The 17,963-nt window shown below is 59.4% G+C and overlaps 1 protein-coding gene across 3 annotated transcripts in view; it reads left to right on the top strand.

The window, feature by feature from the left end:
- The first annotated feature begins 6,187 nt into the window (after positions 1–6,187).
- The window catches only part of Hip1r (huntingtin interacting protein 1 related), an 18,387-nt gene continuing 6,611 nt past the window's right edge, over positions 6,188–17,963 (top strand). The window contains exons 1-14 of one of the 3 annotated variants that reach the window (XM_048785533.1): positions 6,188–6,390; positions 11,280–11,343; positions 11,606–11,748; positions 11,883–11,939; positions 12,850–12,930; positions 13,329–13,405; positions 13,659–13,720; positions 15,719–15,859; positions 16,774–16,831; positions 16,919–16,994; positions 17,147–17,287; positions 17,386–17,447; positions 17,605–17,677; positions 17,749–17,932. In XM_048785533.1, coding sequence (XP_048641490.1) covers positions 6,355–6,390; positions 11,280–11,343; positions 11,606–11,748; positions 11,883–11,939; positions 12,850–12,930; positions 13,329–13,405; positions 13,659–13,720; positions 15,719–15,859; positions 16,774–16,831; positions 16,919–16,994; positions 17,147–17,287; positions 17,386–17,447; positions 17,605–17,677; positions 17,749–17,932 — 1,255 coding nt within the window. In that variant the 5' untranslated portion in view covers positions 6,188–6,354. Of the gene's footprint in view, positions 6,391–7,502; positions 8,102–11,279; positions 11,344–11,605; positions 11,749–11,882; positions 11,940–12,849; positions 12,931–13,328; positions 13,406–13,658; positions 13,721–15,718; positions 15,860–16,773; positions 16,832–16,918; positions 16,995–17,146; positions 17,288–17,385; positions 17,448–17,604; positions 17,678–17,748; positions 17,933–17,963 lie in introns of those variants that run through there. The other 2 variants (XM_048785531.1, XM_048785532.1) reach the window with 2 other exon arrangements.

Below are 17,963 nucleotides of genomic sequence, written 5' to 3'. Positions count from 1 at the left end.
GGGAGGCAGCTGATAGTCCGGGAGGAGGGAAGAGCGGGGCCGCGGTCGGAGGTGGTCCTGGATCCAGGTGGCCCGGAGCTAGGGGGTGGGGCGGAGGGGGCCTGGAGCGAGGGGGCCTGGAGTTAGGGGCGGAGGGGGCCCTGGATCGAGGTGGTCGGGCGCGAGGGTTGGAGGTGGCCTGGATCAAGGTAGCCTGGGCCTGGGGGCTGGGGCGGAGAGGTCCTGTATCAAGGTGGTCAGGGGCGAGGGTCGGAGGTGGCCTGGATCAAGGTGCGGGGAGCGAGGGGCGGAGAGGTCCTGGATGAAGGTGGCACGGAGCGGGGAGCGGAGGGGGACCGGGGCCCAGGTGCGCCCCTGGCCCTGCCTCCTCCCTCCGCCTGCAAACAGATGCCCCACCTGGGAAGCCGAGCGTTTCCTTGGAGGAAACTCTGCTTCCTTTTCTCCGGGGCCGTGTCCAGGGCTGCACAGCAGCTTATTATTGCCGGGTGAAGTTTCACGTATGTCGCCGGACTTGTTTGCCCGCTCCGGGCCCCGCACAAATAGGCTACCACCCCCTCGGTCCACCCCGGCGCCCGACAGACGGAAACTTCCCAGGCTCGCGTCCTGCGCTCCCACGCACGCTTCCCTTCCCGGGAGGGCCTATCCTGGGAAGGTGTTGGGAAATTAAATAATTGCGCGGGTGTGTATTTGTACATTGTTGGTGCCACGATGGAGGCGTTGTGTTGGTCTGGTGTTGTCTTCCTCTTCTATTTTACAAACTGTGAGGTGTTCTTATGCCTGGGGCATACTTGCTCATTTGCCAAAATAAGTCAACCAAGACTGAAAAGGCTGAAAATTTTTACTTAAGAAATAAAGGAAGCCAAAAGTACTACTATACTTTGGTCTGAAGCAGGTTGGTTGACATTTGCATTTGTGGCTGCCCTGAGCAAGTTCCTTCCCTCTTGTCAGAGCAAAGTGACTTCTGCGGTTGCTTGCAGAATAAGTCGGCACATACTGCCTACAACAGCTTTCTTTTTGAAATAAGGGAAAACACTGGGAGACCTGCTAACCTTTGTGCTTGTGATTGACAATGAAAGTGATAGTAAAACCTCATGACGTGGAGGGTCCACACATGCCAAGTGCAGGCCCCAACTTGATTGCAAATGATTAATTTGTCCTTGTCATCGTCATCTGGTCCAGCCTGGAAAGCTCGTCATAAAAACAAATGTGGCATTTAATTTAAAGTCATTAATACATAATTAATTGTGTCAGGAGCTTGCAGATCATAAGAAGAAACACTGAATTTGAATTTGCAGAACATAGGAAGAAACACACCACTGAGAATCTGGTGGTGTGCGGAACTTCTTTGATTCACTGATTTTTTTTTTAGATTTCCTGTCTTTTGAGGTGGAGGAGATGAGGTTTAAAGGGCCAAGTTCATTGATCTTACTCTTACATGACAAGGGCAACTTTCCTGAATGTCAAAGATAGAGTCTGAAACAGAACCACACATTTTGGTGGCTAGTCTGTAAACAGAAGGCAGGTTGTTTTGTTTTGTTTTTGCTCTTTGGGTCTTTGAGGGACTGAAAGAGTTACTTTTAATGAGAACTTTGTAATGGGTGAATCTCACAGAACTCATCCTTTTTAGACACGGATGGAGTTGAAGTCTAACCTATGGGTTTGCCTGTTTTCACGGTGACTTATGGAGGGATGTAAGAATGAGGCTTTGTAAGTGGTTAATATTTAATTAGATCGTTCCCAGAAATATCTAGTGAGCTGCCAGCCAGGCCCCTTGGTGGAAAAGGCGTGGAAAGCTGAGGCTGCTGCTTCTGTGTCCCCTTTGGGACAGAAAATAGCACATCCAATCCTGGGACCAGCTTCCCTTTGGAACATGCTGCCTGTCTTGACATGGGCCTCAGCGCCATGAGCTGCAGGGGCGCTCTGGGCTGGCTTAGAATTTAAGTCCTCACCAGCGACCAGCCTGATCTCTCAGCTCTCAGGCCTGGGACAGGAGGAAGAGCAATGCTTCCATGTTTGTTTTCTGGACAGGACACCCCCACCCCCATCTCACACAGATCTGTGTGTCTAGCTCTCAGGAGTGTTAAGGGGAGGCAGTTGGGATTCCTTCTGGCAGCCAGTGCTTGTGGCTATGGCACCATGTAGGCCATGCTCCCCGTGCCCCAGTGCCTTTGGTGATAAATGCTCCTTTTTATTAAAATGAAAGGACAAACTTTTGTGGCTGCTTCTGAATACAGAATACTGCAGAATAGACCCGGGCACTGTGGCTCTCACCTGTGATCCCAGTGACGGGTCATAGACTGAAGCAGGAGGATAGGAAGTTCCAGGTCCGCTTCAGCACCTTATCGAGGCCCTGTCTCAAAATAAAAAAACATGAAAGGGACTGGGGGGTATAGCTCAGGGTAAAGTGCCCCTGAGTTCAATTCCCAGTACTGCCAATAAATAAATAAATAAGTTCTTTAAAATTCAAAAATCGAATCACCTTGTGATCCAGTGTCCCTGGATTCAATTCCCAGTATCCCTGTGCCCCCCCCCACACACACACACACGTACTGCGGAATACGGCACACCTGTATTCGGAACCAGAGATTGCCTGCACCACTAACACGATGGTGTGGCTTCGTGAAACACGCCTGTGGGCAGGTAGCCCTGATTTCTAGCCTGTGTCCCTGGGCAAGTTGCTTAAGTCCTGAATTTGTTTCCTCGAAAATAGGGATGATTCCTTTTACCTCACAGAAAGGTATGAGAGACACTGTATGGCAGGCCGAGTGATGGCCCCTCAAAGATGTCCACATCTTTAATTCCCCAAACTAGTGAATATGGCACATGACTTGTACAGGGAATTCAGGTTGCAGTTGAAACTCAGTTGCCTCACAGCTGACCATGGGATCGGGAGATTGTCCTGGGTTACCCAATGGATCAGGTGGGCCCAATGGATCACAAGGATCTCTTACTGTATACAAGGGAGGCTGGAGAAGAGGTCAGAATGGGAGACTCTCCCAGCCAGGGGTGGCTTTGCAGGTGGAGGAAGGAGCCAGCAGCCAAGGAATATGGGTACCACCTAAAAGCTGGAAAAGACAAGGAAATGGTGCCTCCACCCCCAGGACTTCCAGAGAGGAAAGCAGCCCTTCTGACACGTTGCTTTCAGTCCTGTGAGACCCTTTCCAAACTTCTGACCTCCAGAACTGTAAGATGACAAATTCGTGTTGTTTTAAGCCACAAAATGTTTAGCAGTTTTTTAATAGCAACCATAGGCAACTGATCCATGCTACATGTAAAACATGGTGCAGCACCTAGCACACAGTAGGGTCTCAGCAAAAAGCTAGCCATTGTTCTCCCTTCCCTACTTCTTCCTCCGGAATACCTGAGATAGCTTGCGGGCCTCCACTATCGAGAAAGCCATCTCTGAAGCATGGCACGCCCAAGGACCCCGCAGATAGGCCTGGGTCGTGCTGATTGTGGAGTCCTGTTTCCTCCTTTACCTGTGGGCTGTTGGCCTCTCTGGAGGGCAGTTTACCCCACAGGAAGTGGAGGTAGAGCCAGAGGTGTCCTCTCAGGATGAGAGAAACCCTTTACATCACAGCCCCTGCAAGGCTACTTGGCCACTGCTCATGAGGCCAGGGCAGCACTGACCGCAGAGAAAGCTGCCCAGGTGTGAGGACGAGGGGGGCCAGTAGAAGTGGCACTGGGAAACGGGTCATAGGTCATCCTCCAGGGCAGCCCTGCAGGACCCAGATCTTATAAAGATTAACATTTATCGACAACTGAGGACAGCTGGCCCTGGCTGCCTGACACATCCCCGTAGAAGCAGCAGAGGAGCCACAGGTGTGAGTTTCGGTGGCCTGGTGGCCTCTAGGAAAAGCAGACAGGTGAGGTGGGTTTAACCTTGTGTGCTGGGTGACGCCTGTGGGATCCTGGTGAACATCGGGGAGTGCTTGGCACCGGCTTCTCCCACCAGGTCGTTCAAGTCCCATGTATACTTGACACCTGCAGCTCATGCTCCTCTGGACTCCACCTGTGGGGTGCTCAGCAGTGACACACGGCCAGTGGCCACTCCTGGACACTGCAAGTCCAGAAGCACCTGGGAGCTTTTCAGAATGTCAGCAGGCCGTCCCCTCCCCACCATCCCCAGGCAATGGCGGTTGCGCTGAGGGAAGCCAGACCCTTCTCTGAAAGCAGAAAGCTCACCCCAGCCTGGGAGGCCACCCCCCCGCCCACACAGACCCTTGCAGTGCAGCCAGACTTCCCGGCTGTTAGAGGCCACCTGGCCCTGCTGGGGCGTCACCTGAGCCACGTGCTGGTCAGAGTGGGACAGAGCTGACCGTTCTTTTCCCGCTCACCCCAGGACACACCAGCGAGGCCCACGGACCGTGTATCTCTTAGCCTGTTCTGCAGCTTTGGGTGTCCTGTGAGAGGGTTAAGATCATTCTCGTGCCCCGCTCCCTGCCACCCGAGGGACATGAGCTACGGCACATGCCTGCGGTTAAGAGCCGGGGACAGGCCTGGCCCTATACTTCACTGCCCTGGGCCTCAGTGTCCTCATCTGCAAAATGGGGTGCCTCATAGGACCCCGGTGAGGGGCTGTGAGAACTGCGGACATGCCTGGCCCCTGCCTGGCTGTGGCAAGTGTGGTGCCAGCTGTTTCCTGTGTGCAGAAAGCCAGAGGGGGCCGAGAGGGATAGAGAGTGCCCCTGCTGGGTCCTGCCTGTGCCCGAGCTGAGCCAGCGTGTGGGGGAGGACAGTGGAGCTGGGCTGGCGGCCCTCCCAGGTGGGGCACAGCTGGCCCTGGAAGGCGGAGCTGCAGCGCCCCTCCCATGCTGTCCAGGAGAAGCAGGCAGGCTTGGGCCAGGGCAGCCCGGAAGTCCTGCAGGACCGCCCCTTTCAGAACAGGGGCAAGAGTACAGCTGAACCTCCGCCCCGCCTGGCCTTGAGGCCCGAGTTCAGCCAGTGCACTGGGCCCCTGTGAAGGAAGCCCTGCTGGCCACCTGATCCCAGCCACTTGGTCCCACGGTGCTATGTGGCAACCCCTAGGTTGAGTCTAGGCCTGCTTGGCTGAGGGACAGGGAAACCCAGCTGGCTAACCTGAGACGCTTGGCCAGCCTGGCGCCGCTGTGCCAGCTCCACTGTGCCACTTGGCCTGGCCCCTCCCCCCCACCTGTGAACCCCTATTTATTTCAGGGCTGACACCAATATCACCTTGTTTATGAAGCTGCCACCCTCCTCCCCAGAGCCTTGGTGCGTGATGCACACTGTGTCCCTGTCCACTGCACCTGGAGGTCCTTGGGTGAGGACAGAATGCCTGGCCCAGGGCCATGCTCAGCAAGTGCCACTGCATGGGGGCAGGCTCTGGGCCCACGGGTCCCATCTTTGATGCCGTCCTCTTGTCGAAGGCTGGACCCTGTGGGGCCATGCTGGGGACTTGTGAGCTGGCGGAGAGAGATGGGTTCCAGCGGGACTGTTTTTCCTCTGGCTAAAATACACACCAGCGCCAAGCTGCAGTAGGTGTGTCTGCCTGGGAGTGACTCAGTCCTCTGGCTTGTGGGACAGACAGGTCTGTGGTGATGTCACTGGTGTCCCAGGAACAAAACCGCCCAGCGGGCTCCCTGTCCATTCCGGAGCCAGCACAGCAGAGGTGTGACTCGGAGCGAATCTTCCTGCTCCTCTGTGTCACCCTACAAAGCCCAGAGCGGAGGTGGCTGTGGGTTGGGCTGTGAATTTGTTGACAGTGTCCAGGGCTCTCCATCCTCTGCCCAGTGCAGCTTCCTGATGACAGGAGTGAGGGGGAGGCCAGGACGGGCAGGACAGGGACGCAGACGGACAGAGCCAGGGCAGGACTCGTCACACCGCAGACTTCCTGTCTGCCGAGGTGACGGCCTCTCCTGGCTGTGCCTGTGGTTCATCCTCGCAGCCTCGGCCACAGACACCCTGTGTTTGCTGTCATCAATGGTCTTTGAGGTGTCCACGGCGCCTGAATGAGAGCTTTCTGTCCTTGAAGCCACTCTCTGAGAGCGCAGAGTGAAAGAGCCCGCCGCGCTGCCAGCGCCCGGCCCTCTGAAGGACGTTTCTGTCCCTGCCAAGTGCTGCTGTGAGGCCTTGTGATAGCGGCACAAGGAGGCTTAAGTCTGATTCATTGCAGGACTGATTTTAAAAATAGAAATTGTTTTATAATAAGTTACTTTACTATTTGACTCTAGTGGATAAATTATTAGCTGGAGAAAGAGCCACCGCCTTGGGTTTCCCGTGCTTGTGCCTCAGAGAGCTTCTGTGCCTTCAAGTATCCCACTCATGTTTGTCCAGAGAAGGTCCCTCGACTGCCAGGCGTTAGGGTGAGGCCCTGGAGACGCAGTGGGGAGGAAGATGTGCAGCCGTCCCTCGGTTCCAGGACCCTGGAAGGTGCGAGTTGCTCGTGTGAAACGGGGAGTGTTGGGCATAAGCTCGTCTCTTCCCGAATCCTTCAGATCCTGGGTTTATAATCCCTGATGCAGTGCAATGTAAAGAGTCGTCCAGCATTGATCAGGAGACAGTGACAAGGAAAAAGTCTCCACAGGCACAGTCTCTCCCCCACAGTGCCCCATCCTGCCAGTGCCTTGATTGGCAGTTGGTTGAACCTGGGTGCAGAGGGCCACCATTCTCTGTTCAGGAGGTTGGAGATGGGGACAGAGTGTAACTAACAGGTTCCTTTAGGTGACAGATGCTCTGGATGAACTTAGGAGCATGGAGTGGTCGCTCTAGGGGTACTTGAGGGAAGGTCCCAGGGATTGCTGATGCTCAGAGCCCATGGTGGAAGGAGGCTGGAGTGGGCACTGGCTCGCCATTCGAGGGACAGATGGCAGGCACTGGGCAAGGTGTTGTATTATTTCTTATTTATTTTTGCAGTACCAGGGATTGAACTTGGGTGCTCTGCCATTGGGCTGCATCCCAGTACTTCTTAAAACAAAAATTTTTTTTTGAGACAGGGTCTTGCTAGGTACTGAGGCTGGCCTCAAACTTGCTATCCTCCTGCCTCGGCCTCCTGAGTTGCTGGGATTGCAGGCTGCTGAACTGCTCCCCTTTGTGCACATCCACTTTGTAAGAGACCTGAGAGTTTTCTTTTCCTGCTTCACAGTCTGGGGAGCATGCAAGCCAGGGCCCTGAGACCTCAGGGTGCTGCTCCTGGCAAGGGCGGGGCTGGGTGAGAAGAGCCACTCATCCTGTTCTGTGGGCTTCTGAGGAGGACAGCAGTGGCACTTCCTGAGTCCTCACTTCTCCCTGTGCTGAGCTCTGTGGACCCAAGAGTCCATTTAGCCCTGACCCCCACCCACAGGCCATAGGTTTCCAGAGCCCCCTGTCTGCCCCAACCACATGGCTCCTCCCTGAACGGGCTCCCCTGACTTCCTGACTCTGTGGCCCAGATGTAGGTATCACTGTGGTCTGTGAAAGGCCCCACACTTGATGGGCGGCACTGGGCAAGCCCCCTCCCCCTCCTCCTGGCCTCACTGATGGCATCGATACCTGCCGCTGTTCCTGCCTGGAGCCCACACTGGGCTGGGCACCTCTCAGGAAGTGTCTCCTTGCCTTGCCTGGGTCTCCTGTCTCCTGAGAGGGCACCCTTTGGCATGTCCCTGGGGTTGTGTCAGGGTCCAGTGTTGAAAGCTCTGGACCTCTTAGCTCTGGGCTCTGTCTGGCCTCAGCCTTGACCTTGGTCCTCTGTGCTCCTCAGTGGATTTTTCTGAGACCAACAAGGACGGGTTCTCCTGGAAGCAGGGCAGGAGTATCCTGAGGGCTCGGGCTCCCTGATGTGGCCCCACCTGGCTACAGGACAGAATCACCTGCGAAGGGTAGAGGGCAGGTAAAAGCTAGGCTTCTAGTGGAGCCTCAGGAATGGGGGTGTGGGAGCCTCCTGGCTGCACCTGCCTGCCCAGCCTGAGCCTCTGTTACCTGTGGTGTGAACAAAGCCCCAGTCCAGTCTGGGCCTGATTTGCAATCAGGCTGGTCCTCTGGTGTTGGTGGACCATGGGAAGCTGGGGTCCTGTCAGAGACCAAGAGGACGTCTGTGTTGACCTGGGTCAGTCTCCTGGAGACAACCACAGCCACGTAGCCCAGCAGCCACCTAGAAGGTGCCCAGGTTAGTCCACAGGGCCAGGGACACAGCATGAGTCCCCCACCTCTAGCTGAGGGAGCATGGGTGGTTGCTCGGCCTTGTCACCGTGTGAAGAGTGTGGAGCAGCCCCCGTGTGGTTGGCTATGACCTTGAGCAGTGGTTGGCCTCCAAAGCCTCCATTTCCCCATCCACCTGCTTCTAGGGTTCCCGGGAGGACGGAGACCCTTGCAGCAAAGTGCTCGGCCGAGCCTGCATGTGGCCGAGCTCCAGAAAGATGATCTGATTTGAGGTTATTGAGACCGGTTTGCCGGCCTGTGGGACACGTGCTTCACAAGGGGAGCTCGGGGATGGGGCAGCTCCACGGCCTCTCCAGGGCCTGCAGGGCCTTACCCAGCCCTGGTCCCCTGTGGGCCACCTGCAGCCCTCCTGAGAGCGGGCAGTTCCTGGGGCTCTCGGGGCCTCCAGGGAACGATTGTGGACCACTGGGTTTTCCAGGGCCGGACAGCAGCAGTGGCCTGTGTGCCATGAAACTGTCACCTCTTCTCCCGAGCAAGATACCTCCCCAGCCGCTCTCCATTGCCCCGTGACCCTCCTCCAGCTCTGGGTCCCCCTAGAGTGCGACCTCGAGTGTGTATCAAGCCACTCTGCTCAGGAGGTGTTTCCCTTCGCGGCAATGGACCCCGCTGGCCGCCAGGATTCACTTCCACTTGGCTCGAGGGCCATGCCGGGGCCGAGGGAAGTGTTTTACCAGCCAGAGAGAACCCCCAGGCGGCTGGGGTGGCCCTCCAGCTCCCCTTTACCCTCTGGTCCCTCTACCCACAGTCTCATTAACCCCTCCAGGCAGCCTCAGGATAGCAGGCTGGAACTTTGGGACCCAGGACCAAGTGTCACTAAAGTCAGGCCTCCGGGAGACTTTGACCCTGGAGCAGAGCTGTGTCACAAAGGGAGGTGCCCAGGGCACTGCCAACTCTGAAGCCCCCTCTGAGAAGGTCCAGTATTAGAGGCTGGTGAGGTGGGGACAGGGTCAGCAGGGGCCTGCCTGGCCCTCTCCTGGGAGGAGCAGGAAGCCCAGGGGTGCCCGCAGCCTCCCCCTGTGTAAGCATTGGGCCTCCTGTGCAGCGTCTGGCCCCACACATCTGCCCGCCCTGCACACAAGGGGGCTGTGTTCCCCGGAGCCAGCCGGCGCCCGGGCGACTGACACGGGCCTGTCCCCTGCGGGCAGGGTGGGGAGCAGGCATCACTGGGGCCACCACAGACTGTGCCAAGTGCCCATGCTGTCCTGGGGCTGCACTTCCTGGAGCCTCCCTGGCCTCTGTTTTGTGCCCAGTGCAGGAGGCTCCAGCCGGGTGCCACAGCCCAGGGGAGGCGGATGGTAAATCAGGAACACGGCCTGGTTGGAGGGCGCTGGGCATGTGGAGAGCCCCAGGCCAGGTCTAGTGGGGCAGCGGGGGCTGGGCTCCCAGGGCTCTGGCCCATAGTGAGGGCCTGCCGCCCCGCCCCCCCCCCCCGGGGGGTCCTGTGTCTGTGCTGAGGGCTATGGGAGCAGCTTCTTGCTGGGAATCTTCCAGGCCAGGTGGCAGTCGTCACTAGACCAGCTCAGGTGACAGGGCAGCTGGGGCTGGGATTACACACTGGGAGCCAGGACTCTGCTGGCTTCTGAGCCACAACTGCTCGCCAGCTGCCCAGGGAGGCGCAGCCGCACCTGCCCCGTGAGTCCCGCACCAGGGCAGGCAGTACCTGGGTCTGTATGGCCGTTGCTGGGGACATGTGGAGTCAGTGGAGCCGGCTTTGAACCCTGGCCTTACCCCCGTTAGTAGGACAGGCAGAGGCACCCCCTCTGCCTCATTTTCTTCCTCAAGAAAATGTCCTTCCAACAACCTCCCGGGGTGCTGCCCGGAGGCATGTGGCCTTGCTGGCACGTGTACTCGCAGAGAGTGGCTGCTGCCAGACCTTGCCCTCCTCATGGCCACCGCCGTGGACAGTGTCCCCTCAGTGGGGGCGAGGACCCCTGGGCATGGAGTCGCCAAGAAGGAGCAGAAGCCCCAGGAGGCCCAGGCTGGCAGACACTACAGCAGGTGGCCGGGCAGCCTCGTGTCTGGCCTGTGTCCTCAGGGCCCTGGTACAGCGAGGAGGCAGAGTTGGCTGCAGCCCCAGGTCCCCGCATCCCAATGAGCCACCACAATGGGCCCTGTGTGCGAAAGGGGGTCAGCACGCCTCGCTGAGTGGCAGGGTGCAGGGGCTGCTCAGACTGCCTGCCCGGGCCCTGGCTGCCCCCAGGTCTGCGCATCCACCAGAAAGGGCTGCTCGGATCTACCAGGCCTCCCCCGTGTACAGAGAGGACGTATGCCCCAGCGGAGCGGGTGCCAGGGTGCCCACAGTAGAGCCTGAGCAGATGAAGTCACCACTGTATAGGGCAAGGTAGGGACCACTTAGGTGGCAGAGGGGAAGAGCTCAGGGCCGGTGCCCAGACAGCTTCCCGGTGCAGCCCCCTGGCTCAGCCCAGCTGTCCATGGCCTGGGCAGCCTTCACTCCAGACACACCGATGGCCTGTTGGGCAGAGGCCATCAGACCTGCCACCGAGAGAAGTAGTTTTGGCAACAGCACACGGCAGGTGCACCTGAGCCTCCAGCAAGGGAACAACGGTCTCAGGTGCCTCACAGGAGGCACTAAGCCAGTGGAGCTGGAGCTGGCCTCTGGGACACGCGGCACTGGACTGTGCAGAGTGAGAGGCGGCTCCTGCCTGGGTTTCAGGTGACATGGAAGGGTGCTGAAGGGGCCTCCTCCTGCCTTCCTCCTCCCCCAGGGCCACAGTGGCCGTCCCCCTGGGTGGTAGGAACTAGCCAGGACCCAGTTCCTATAGAGGCGGCCCTCAGGCAACAGGCCCTGTGTCTGTTGGGGTCAGTTGACAGCCTTGCCTGAAGCCCTTCCCCCTGTCATTCTGCTCTGGCCATCCCCCAGCACTCCTCCCTGGGACCACAGAGGTGCCTCCTCAGCCATGAGCCCAGCTTCTGTCCCACCCCCCAGATCTGGCCACTTGGTGGCCTGTCGTGGGCTGTAGTTTCAGCTGAGAGCTTCGAGTCAGAGAAGGCTGTGCCTGGGCTGCTCGGGGAGAGGTCCCCTCCCGCATTACCGTGCCTCCACCTCTCACTGTGTGGCCCTCTCGTGGGGCTTCTGAACTCTGCCTCCTGTGTCTCTCTCACAGGCCATCAGCATCAGCAAGGCCATCAACAGCCAGGAGGCCCCCGTGAAGGAGAAGCATGCCCGGCGTATCCTCCCTTGCCCCCACCTGGGGGATGGTGGACGGCACACCCTGGTGGTGGGAGTTGGGGCAGTTCAAGTCTGGACACACGTTCATGACCTTGCCCTCTGTCTTGTCCTCTGCTGAAAACCCTGGTCCTTGTGGCTTGGGGCAGGGGTGTGGGAGCAGGGTGGGGGCAGCCGGGTTCTCCCGCATCTCAGGGCAGCTGCACTGACTGAGCGCGGTGCACCTCAGCCTGCCTTGCCTTGCACTTGGCCTTGACCGCGCAGGCATCATTCTGGGCACTCACCACGAGAAAGGGGCCTTCACCTTCTGGTCCTACGCCATCGGTCTGCCGCTCCCCAGCAGCTCCATCCTCAGCTGGAAGTTCTGCCATGTCCTCCACAAGGTCCTCCGAGACGGGCACCCCAATGTGAGTTGCGGCCCCCAGAGTCTGACCTCAGCTCCAGGCCCTGCCTACGCCCTCCGCCTCCTCCCTCTGCCCTGGTGGGAGCGCGTCCTCAGGCCCCCTAAGCCTCTGGGTCCTCCTTGCCCTTCCCACCGCAGGTGCTGCATGACTGCCAGAGGTACCGCAGCAACATCCGGGAGATCGGGGACCTGTGGGTAGGTGCTGCAGCGCGGCCCGCACCTCCCTGGCACGAGTGCGCACAGGCAGAGCGGAGGCAGACGCTGGGGAGGCTTGGTGGGGCTGTGGAGGACAATCCGGGTGAGGTCGTGCTGTGCCTTTCCCAGCCTGAGACCATTGGGCCTCCAGCCCTAGATCAGGAAGGCCCTTCTGTCCCTGCAAGTTGGAAAACATGGCGGTTCCAGGCTGGCCTCCCAGGGGGGAGTTAGAGACCAGCTGCTATAGAAGGGGTTGGAGATGCACCCCTCCCCACAGTTCCCCAGGACCTACAGACACAGGGCTCTGAGCACCCTGGGGAGCTGTGTCCACTCCCAGGTCCTCAGGAGTTAGGCTGCTGGGGGTGGGGGGGAGAGACCCTCTGGCCAGATTCTCTCTCAGAGCACTAGGGGTCCTCAGCTGGACTGTGGCCCCTGGAGCAGACCCAGAGCAGGGCCAGGGTCCTGTCCAAGGCCTCTGCCTTTTATCCATGTCCCTTGAAGTAAGGGGAAACACGTCCACGGTGCTCTGAGTGGACATAGGCTCTGCTGGTGTCCCGGCCCTGGGGCCTGAACAGGAGGGAGGGTGTGCAGACTTCTGTTGGCATGTGCCTCCCCATCTGCCACCAGCTCTTCAGTGAACTGTCCCCACTCAGAATTGGCCTGTGGCCCTGGACAAAGAGCTGTCTTCTCACAAGAGTTTTTCTGGCAAGAATGATGAGGAGTAAGATCAACAGGAACAGGGACGCTGGGGCAGAGGAGGTGGCAGGCAGTGTGCTGAGTGAACAAGTGGCCTGCCCTCGCTCTGGTTCCTTCCACCTGCATTCCTAGTCCCCACACCTGCCCAGTCCCTGGGCTTTCTGGGCATGTTCTCAGGGCAGCGGGCCCTCACCCTGGGCTCTGTTCCCCACAGGGGCACTTGCACGACCGGTACGGGCAGCTGGTGAACGTGTATACCAAGCTGTTGCTGACCAAGATCTCCTTCCACCTCAAGGTAGCTTCCTCTGCTCTCTGGTGGCCTGGGTCAGAGAGGAGGCTGGGATCTGCCCGAGTGGGCTGTGCACTCACCAGGGAGGCCAGCACGAGCTCCCAGGACTGCTCTGGTGTTTCAGGACAACTGGGTGATCCCAGCCCTTGCTCCACACCTGTGTGTCCTGCCTTGGCTGCGGCCTGCTCCCCCTGTGGGCTCCGTCCCCCACCCCAAAACCCTCAGCTAGCCCTCTGCCTGCTGGGTCACAGAAGCGTGGCCACCTGGGGCTGGGTGCCCTCCAGGGCTCTTTCCTCCTCCTCAGAGCTAGAGCATTCCTGGGACAGAGCTGGCTCTGTCCGGAGCAGGGAGGGGACCTGCGTGGGCCGCCCCACATGGCTACAGTGGGTGGGGTTTCTCTGCAGCACCCCCAGTTTCCTGCCAGCCTGGAGGTGACCGATGAGGTGCTGGAGAAGGCGGCTGGGACGGATGTGAACAACATGTGAGTCTGCGTGGCCGGGAGCCTGGCCTCCCTCTCCTTCCTGCCTCAGTGCCCTGGTGTCCCCAGGCATTCCACCCCCAGTGCCCGTGGGGCCACATGTTAATGAGCCCATGGCCTTCTGAGGTTGAGGGTCATGCTCCCAGGAGAGCGGGCTCAGCTTACGTGGGCGGTTTGTCCAGTGTGCAGGCAGGTGTCGGGGGAGGTCTTGGGGACCCAGAGGCCTGCCCAGCCACCTCATTGCCCTTCTCTGCAGCTTCCAGCTGACCGTGGAGATGTTCGACTACATGGACTGCGAGCTGAGGCTCTCCGAGTCAGGTGAGCCTTCCCCGCGGGACACGCGGGGATCTGCATTACCACCGAGGACAGTGGGGAAGACCCCCACGACCAGACTGTACCGCGCTGTGTGCGCGTGTGGTCAAGCCCTGAGTGCCACCTGCCAGGCAAGCACCCCCTCAGAGCCACATCCCACCCCGACCCATTGTAAAACGCATCCGCCCCTCCAGGGGTCTGTACCCCTCCCAGGAGCAGGCGATGAGGCCTCCTGGTGCCTCCAAAGCACAGTGAGAAGCCCCTACTGCCCCCGGAGCCCAGCCCCACTGCAGTATGTCCAGGTCACAGTCTCTGCTGTCCTTGTGCCCTGTGTGCACATGGCATCACCACACGGGGCTTGGGCCATCGGGGAGCAGCCCTGTCCCCACCGCCACCCGAGAGAACTTAAGTTGTGTTGCCCATTTTCTGCCCTAAAGAGCCTCGACTCCCATCAGCCTCCTGGCCCAGGGGCCGGTGGCGGGTGGACAGGAAGTCTCAGGGGCTCGCCCTCCCGGCTGCGGGATTGTTCTGAGTGGCAGCTTCAGACAACTTGTGGTGACTCAGTGCTTTCCGTGGCGGGGCGAGAAGCGAATGCCTTTTAAGGGAAATCTGGAAGCTGGGAAGGAGCCAGGCGGCCTCCCGCACCCCCAGGTCTGGACTGAGGCTGGCAGAGCACAGCGGGCAGTCAGTCCCCACCGGCCAGAGGCCAGCTTGGTGCAAGCGCTCCGTGCCTGGGGGAGGTTGCCCGGGATATTACGTGGGAGGCAGAGGGCAGGTGATGGGGTGTGGCCCAACCAAGCAGCTGGCCTAGGTCCCCAGGCTGTGACCTGGCACACATGTGCTGAGTCCAGGCCTTAGCACGGAGGCCACCGGCGCCTACGTCTCCACCCCAGGCTGCTCTCACACGGAAGGAAGCCCATGTGGGCAGCGGTGGCCCCCACAAGGGAAGTGGAGAGAACTGGTCTCCACCCTGGTACTTGGGGGCACAAAGGCAGGGCATCGGAGCGGTGCCAGGTGCCGGTGTCTGCTGGAGAGACTCCCGGAGCCGTGCAGGTGCAGGGTCCCTACCACACCCCGGTCGCAGTGGACACAGAACTGTCCAAAAGGTCCTCAGTGGACGGCTGGCTGTGGCATACTGAGCGCATGGTGGGGAGACTCAGAAGCAGCTGAATCTGCTGTGGTCAGGAAAGCTTCAGAAACCAGTTTGTGTGACTGCAGATTGCAGGGCCATGTTTGTCACTCGGGGACAACCTGGAGCAGGGTGTGCTTTACACACGGGCAGTGTGGCCTGCAGCTGGAAGTTAAGGACTGCTGAGGGGTGGCCTTGCACCTCTCCCTTCTTGTCCCTCCCCTCCCGGGCTCTTTGCTGTCACTGCAGAGGTCCGCACCTGGCCCCACCCCAGTGGCCCAAGGGCTCCTCTGGACTCTGGCCGGCATGTGCCCAGTGTGGGGCCGCTCGGTTGCCCTCTTACTCTGCTTGCCGCCTGCTCTTTGTCCTTCCTCTGCCTCAGAAGATGCCAGCCACGACAGGCAGCCTCATGTTCGTGCTTGTCCCTCCTCAGTAGCTCTGATACAGGGCCTGATTGTCAAAGGGCCCTCAGGGAGGTCAGGTTTCAGGGTCACTTGGGGCTTGCACAGCTGAGTGTTGAGCCTACAGCTGTAGGAAGGGATGTGAGGGACAGCCTTAAATGCCCTTCTCTAAAATTTAGATCAGATTTGAGGCCCCAGGGTATGGGGCTCCTTGACCTTAACCTTGGGCATGCTCTTGGCAGGTAGCCACTGGCACAGGGGCTCCCATCTGCGGTGAGGAGCCCGTTGGTGCCTGAGATCTGGGTTAGAGTCCTGCTTGCTGACCAGATGGTCTGCAGCAGCTGCCCACTGCTGTGGCCACCTCATCACAGTGGCTGTGATGACATCATGAGGGGCCACCACAGCCTGGGCTGTCTCTAATGAATGTCCTGGGCCAGGTCTCATGCTCTCGCCTCTCACCTTTCTTCTGTGCAGTTTTCCGGCAGCTCAACACGGCCATTGCTGTGTCCCAGATGTCCTCAGGCCAGTGCCGTCTGGCCCCACTCATCCAGGTCATCCAGGACTGTAGCCACCTCTACCACTACACGGTCAAGCTCATGTTCAAACTGCACTCCTGTGAGTCGCTGTGCACGGCCCCTGGGGCAGCCGCAGCCTTGAGGGTAGCATTCAAAGGCCTCGTGTTCATCCATGGTTACTGAGTCAGGAAGGAGAGTGAGAAGTTAGTTTAGAAAGAGCAATAATAACTCACTGCCCACTAACATAGGTGCAGTGAAGAAAAGAAATCACTGTTTTCCAAAGCAGAGAAAGATTTTGTAGGGTTTTGTTTTGGTTGATACTGAGGAATTAAACCCAGGACACTTGACCACTAACCACGTCCCTAGCCCTTTTTATTTTTCATTTGGAGACATGGTCTCATTGACTTGCATAGGGCCTCACTAAGTTGCTGGGGCTGGCCTGGAATACCTGATCCTCCTGCCTCAGCCTCCCAAGTCCCTGGGATTACAGGCTTGGGCTACTGTGACCTGCTTAGTTTTATGTTTTTACAACTGACTGCCTGGCGCAGAGGGGACGGAGTCCCCCGCCTTCTCCTGAGTTCATCCTGCCACGTTCTCTGTGGGACCCATTGCTGTGCTGTTCAGAAGAGCGTTTTGACCTCCTCAAACCTCTGGAAAGGTCTTGTCCTCGGACCACACTGAGAACCTCCAGCTCAGGATGCATGTGCCATTCTCTCCATAGTGCAGGGCCCTGCGGTGTGTCATCACGGGAATTTTGTGATCCCCCAAAGCTGGGCATGGCTCAACGCAGCCACACAGTCCTTCCACCAGCTTGCTGCTGTCTAGCCCAGAAAGTCAGAGCTGGAGCCCCCCCCAGGCTCCCGCCTTCCCAGTGCCTTCCCATGTGGGTGGGGCTGGCCCGGTCATGGGTGCTCTCTAGTCTCTGACGGTCTAGAACATGGAGGAACAGGGGAGGGAAGAGAGCCACAAAGCAGTGTGCGGAAGGGAAACCCCCTAAATCTGTGCTGTCCCCAGGTCTCCCGGCAGACACCCTGCAGGGCCACAGGGACCGGTTCCATGAGCAGTTTCACAGGTACCAACCTGGGCCGGGCGAGGCACGGTGGGAACACGGCTCCCTGGCTCCTCTGTGACGCGTCCCTTTTCACCCTTCCCCCCTCAGCCTCAGGAACTTCTTCCGCAGAGCCTCGGACATGCTGTACTTCAAGCGCCTCATCCAGATCCCTCGGCTGCCCGAGGTGCCCACACCCTCCCAGACCCTGGCTGGAGCCCCTGGCCTCCAGTCCTCCCAGAACCCTGGGCAGTTGGCCAGCCCCACGGGGCTCTGGGGACAGTGGAGAATGGGCTTCCTTGGGGCTGGGTGAGCAGCTCTCATCTGCTGCCCCTGCAGGGACCCCCCAACTTCCTGCGGGCCTCAGCCCTGGCTGAGCACATCAAGCCGGTGGTGGTGATCCCTGAGGAGGCCCCCGAGGATGAGGAGCCTGAGAATCTCATTGAGATCAGCGCTGGGCCCCCTGCTGGGGAGCCTGCGGTGAGCTCCCTGCTGCCTCCCATGCCCCACCCCTGAGAAGGGGCCTCCAGCTCCCACCCTCCTGGAGGCACTGGGGTGACTGTGCTGTGCCCTGCCAGGTGGTGGCTGACCTCTTCGATCAGACCTTTGGACCCCCCAATGGCTCCCTGAAGGACGATAGGTGAGGTCCAGGTAGCTGGCTGGGGTGGGGGGTTGGAAAGCCGCCTCCCTGAGCTGCAGGATGCTTCTGCCTGCAAAGGCCTTGGGTGGGGAACAAAAGCACGGGAGACGGGCCCGTGCCTGTTGGCTAAACTGGAGCCCAGGACCTCTGTCCCCAGGGATCTCCAGATCGAGAACCTGAAGAGAGAGGTGGAGCTGCTCCGCGCGGAGCTGGAGAAGATCAAGCTGGAGGTGAGTTGAGGGCCAGGGCCGGGCGCGCCCGCTGGGCCGGCAGGTTCCCACACTGTCCTTGTGTGCCCCAGGCCCAGCGGTACATCTCGCAGCTGAAGGGCCAGGTGAACTCCCTGGAGGCCGAGCTGGAGGAGCAGCGGAAGCAGAAGCAGAAGGCCCTGGTGGACAACGAGCAGCTCCGCCACGAGCTGGCCCAGCTGCGGGCATTGCAGCTGGAGAGCTCGCGGAACCAGGGCCTGCGCGAGGAGGCTGAGAGTGCGTGTGGCACTGCAGGCACTGGGGGGGG

This window comes from Marmota marmota, unplaced genomic scaffold (assembly GCF_001458135.2).
Source record: "Marmota marmota marmota unplaced genomic scaffold, marMar, whole genome shotgun sequence".
NCBI lineage: Eukaryota > Metazoa > Chordata > Mammalia > Rodentia > Sciuridae > Marmota > Marmota marmota.
Note: the sequence above shows the minus strand (reverse complement) of the source record. Positions and strands in the feature narration are given on the sequence as shown.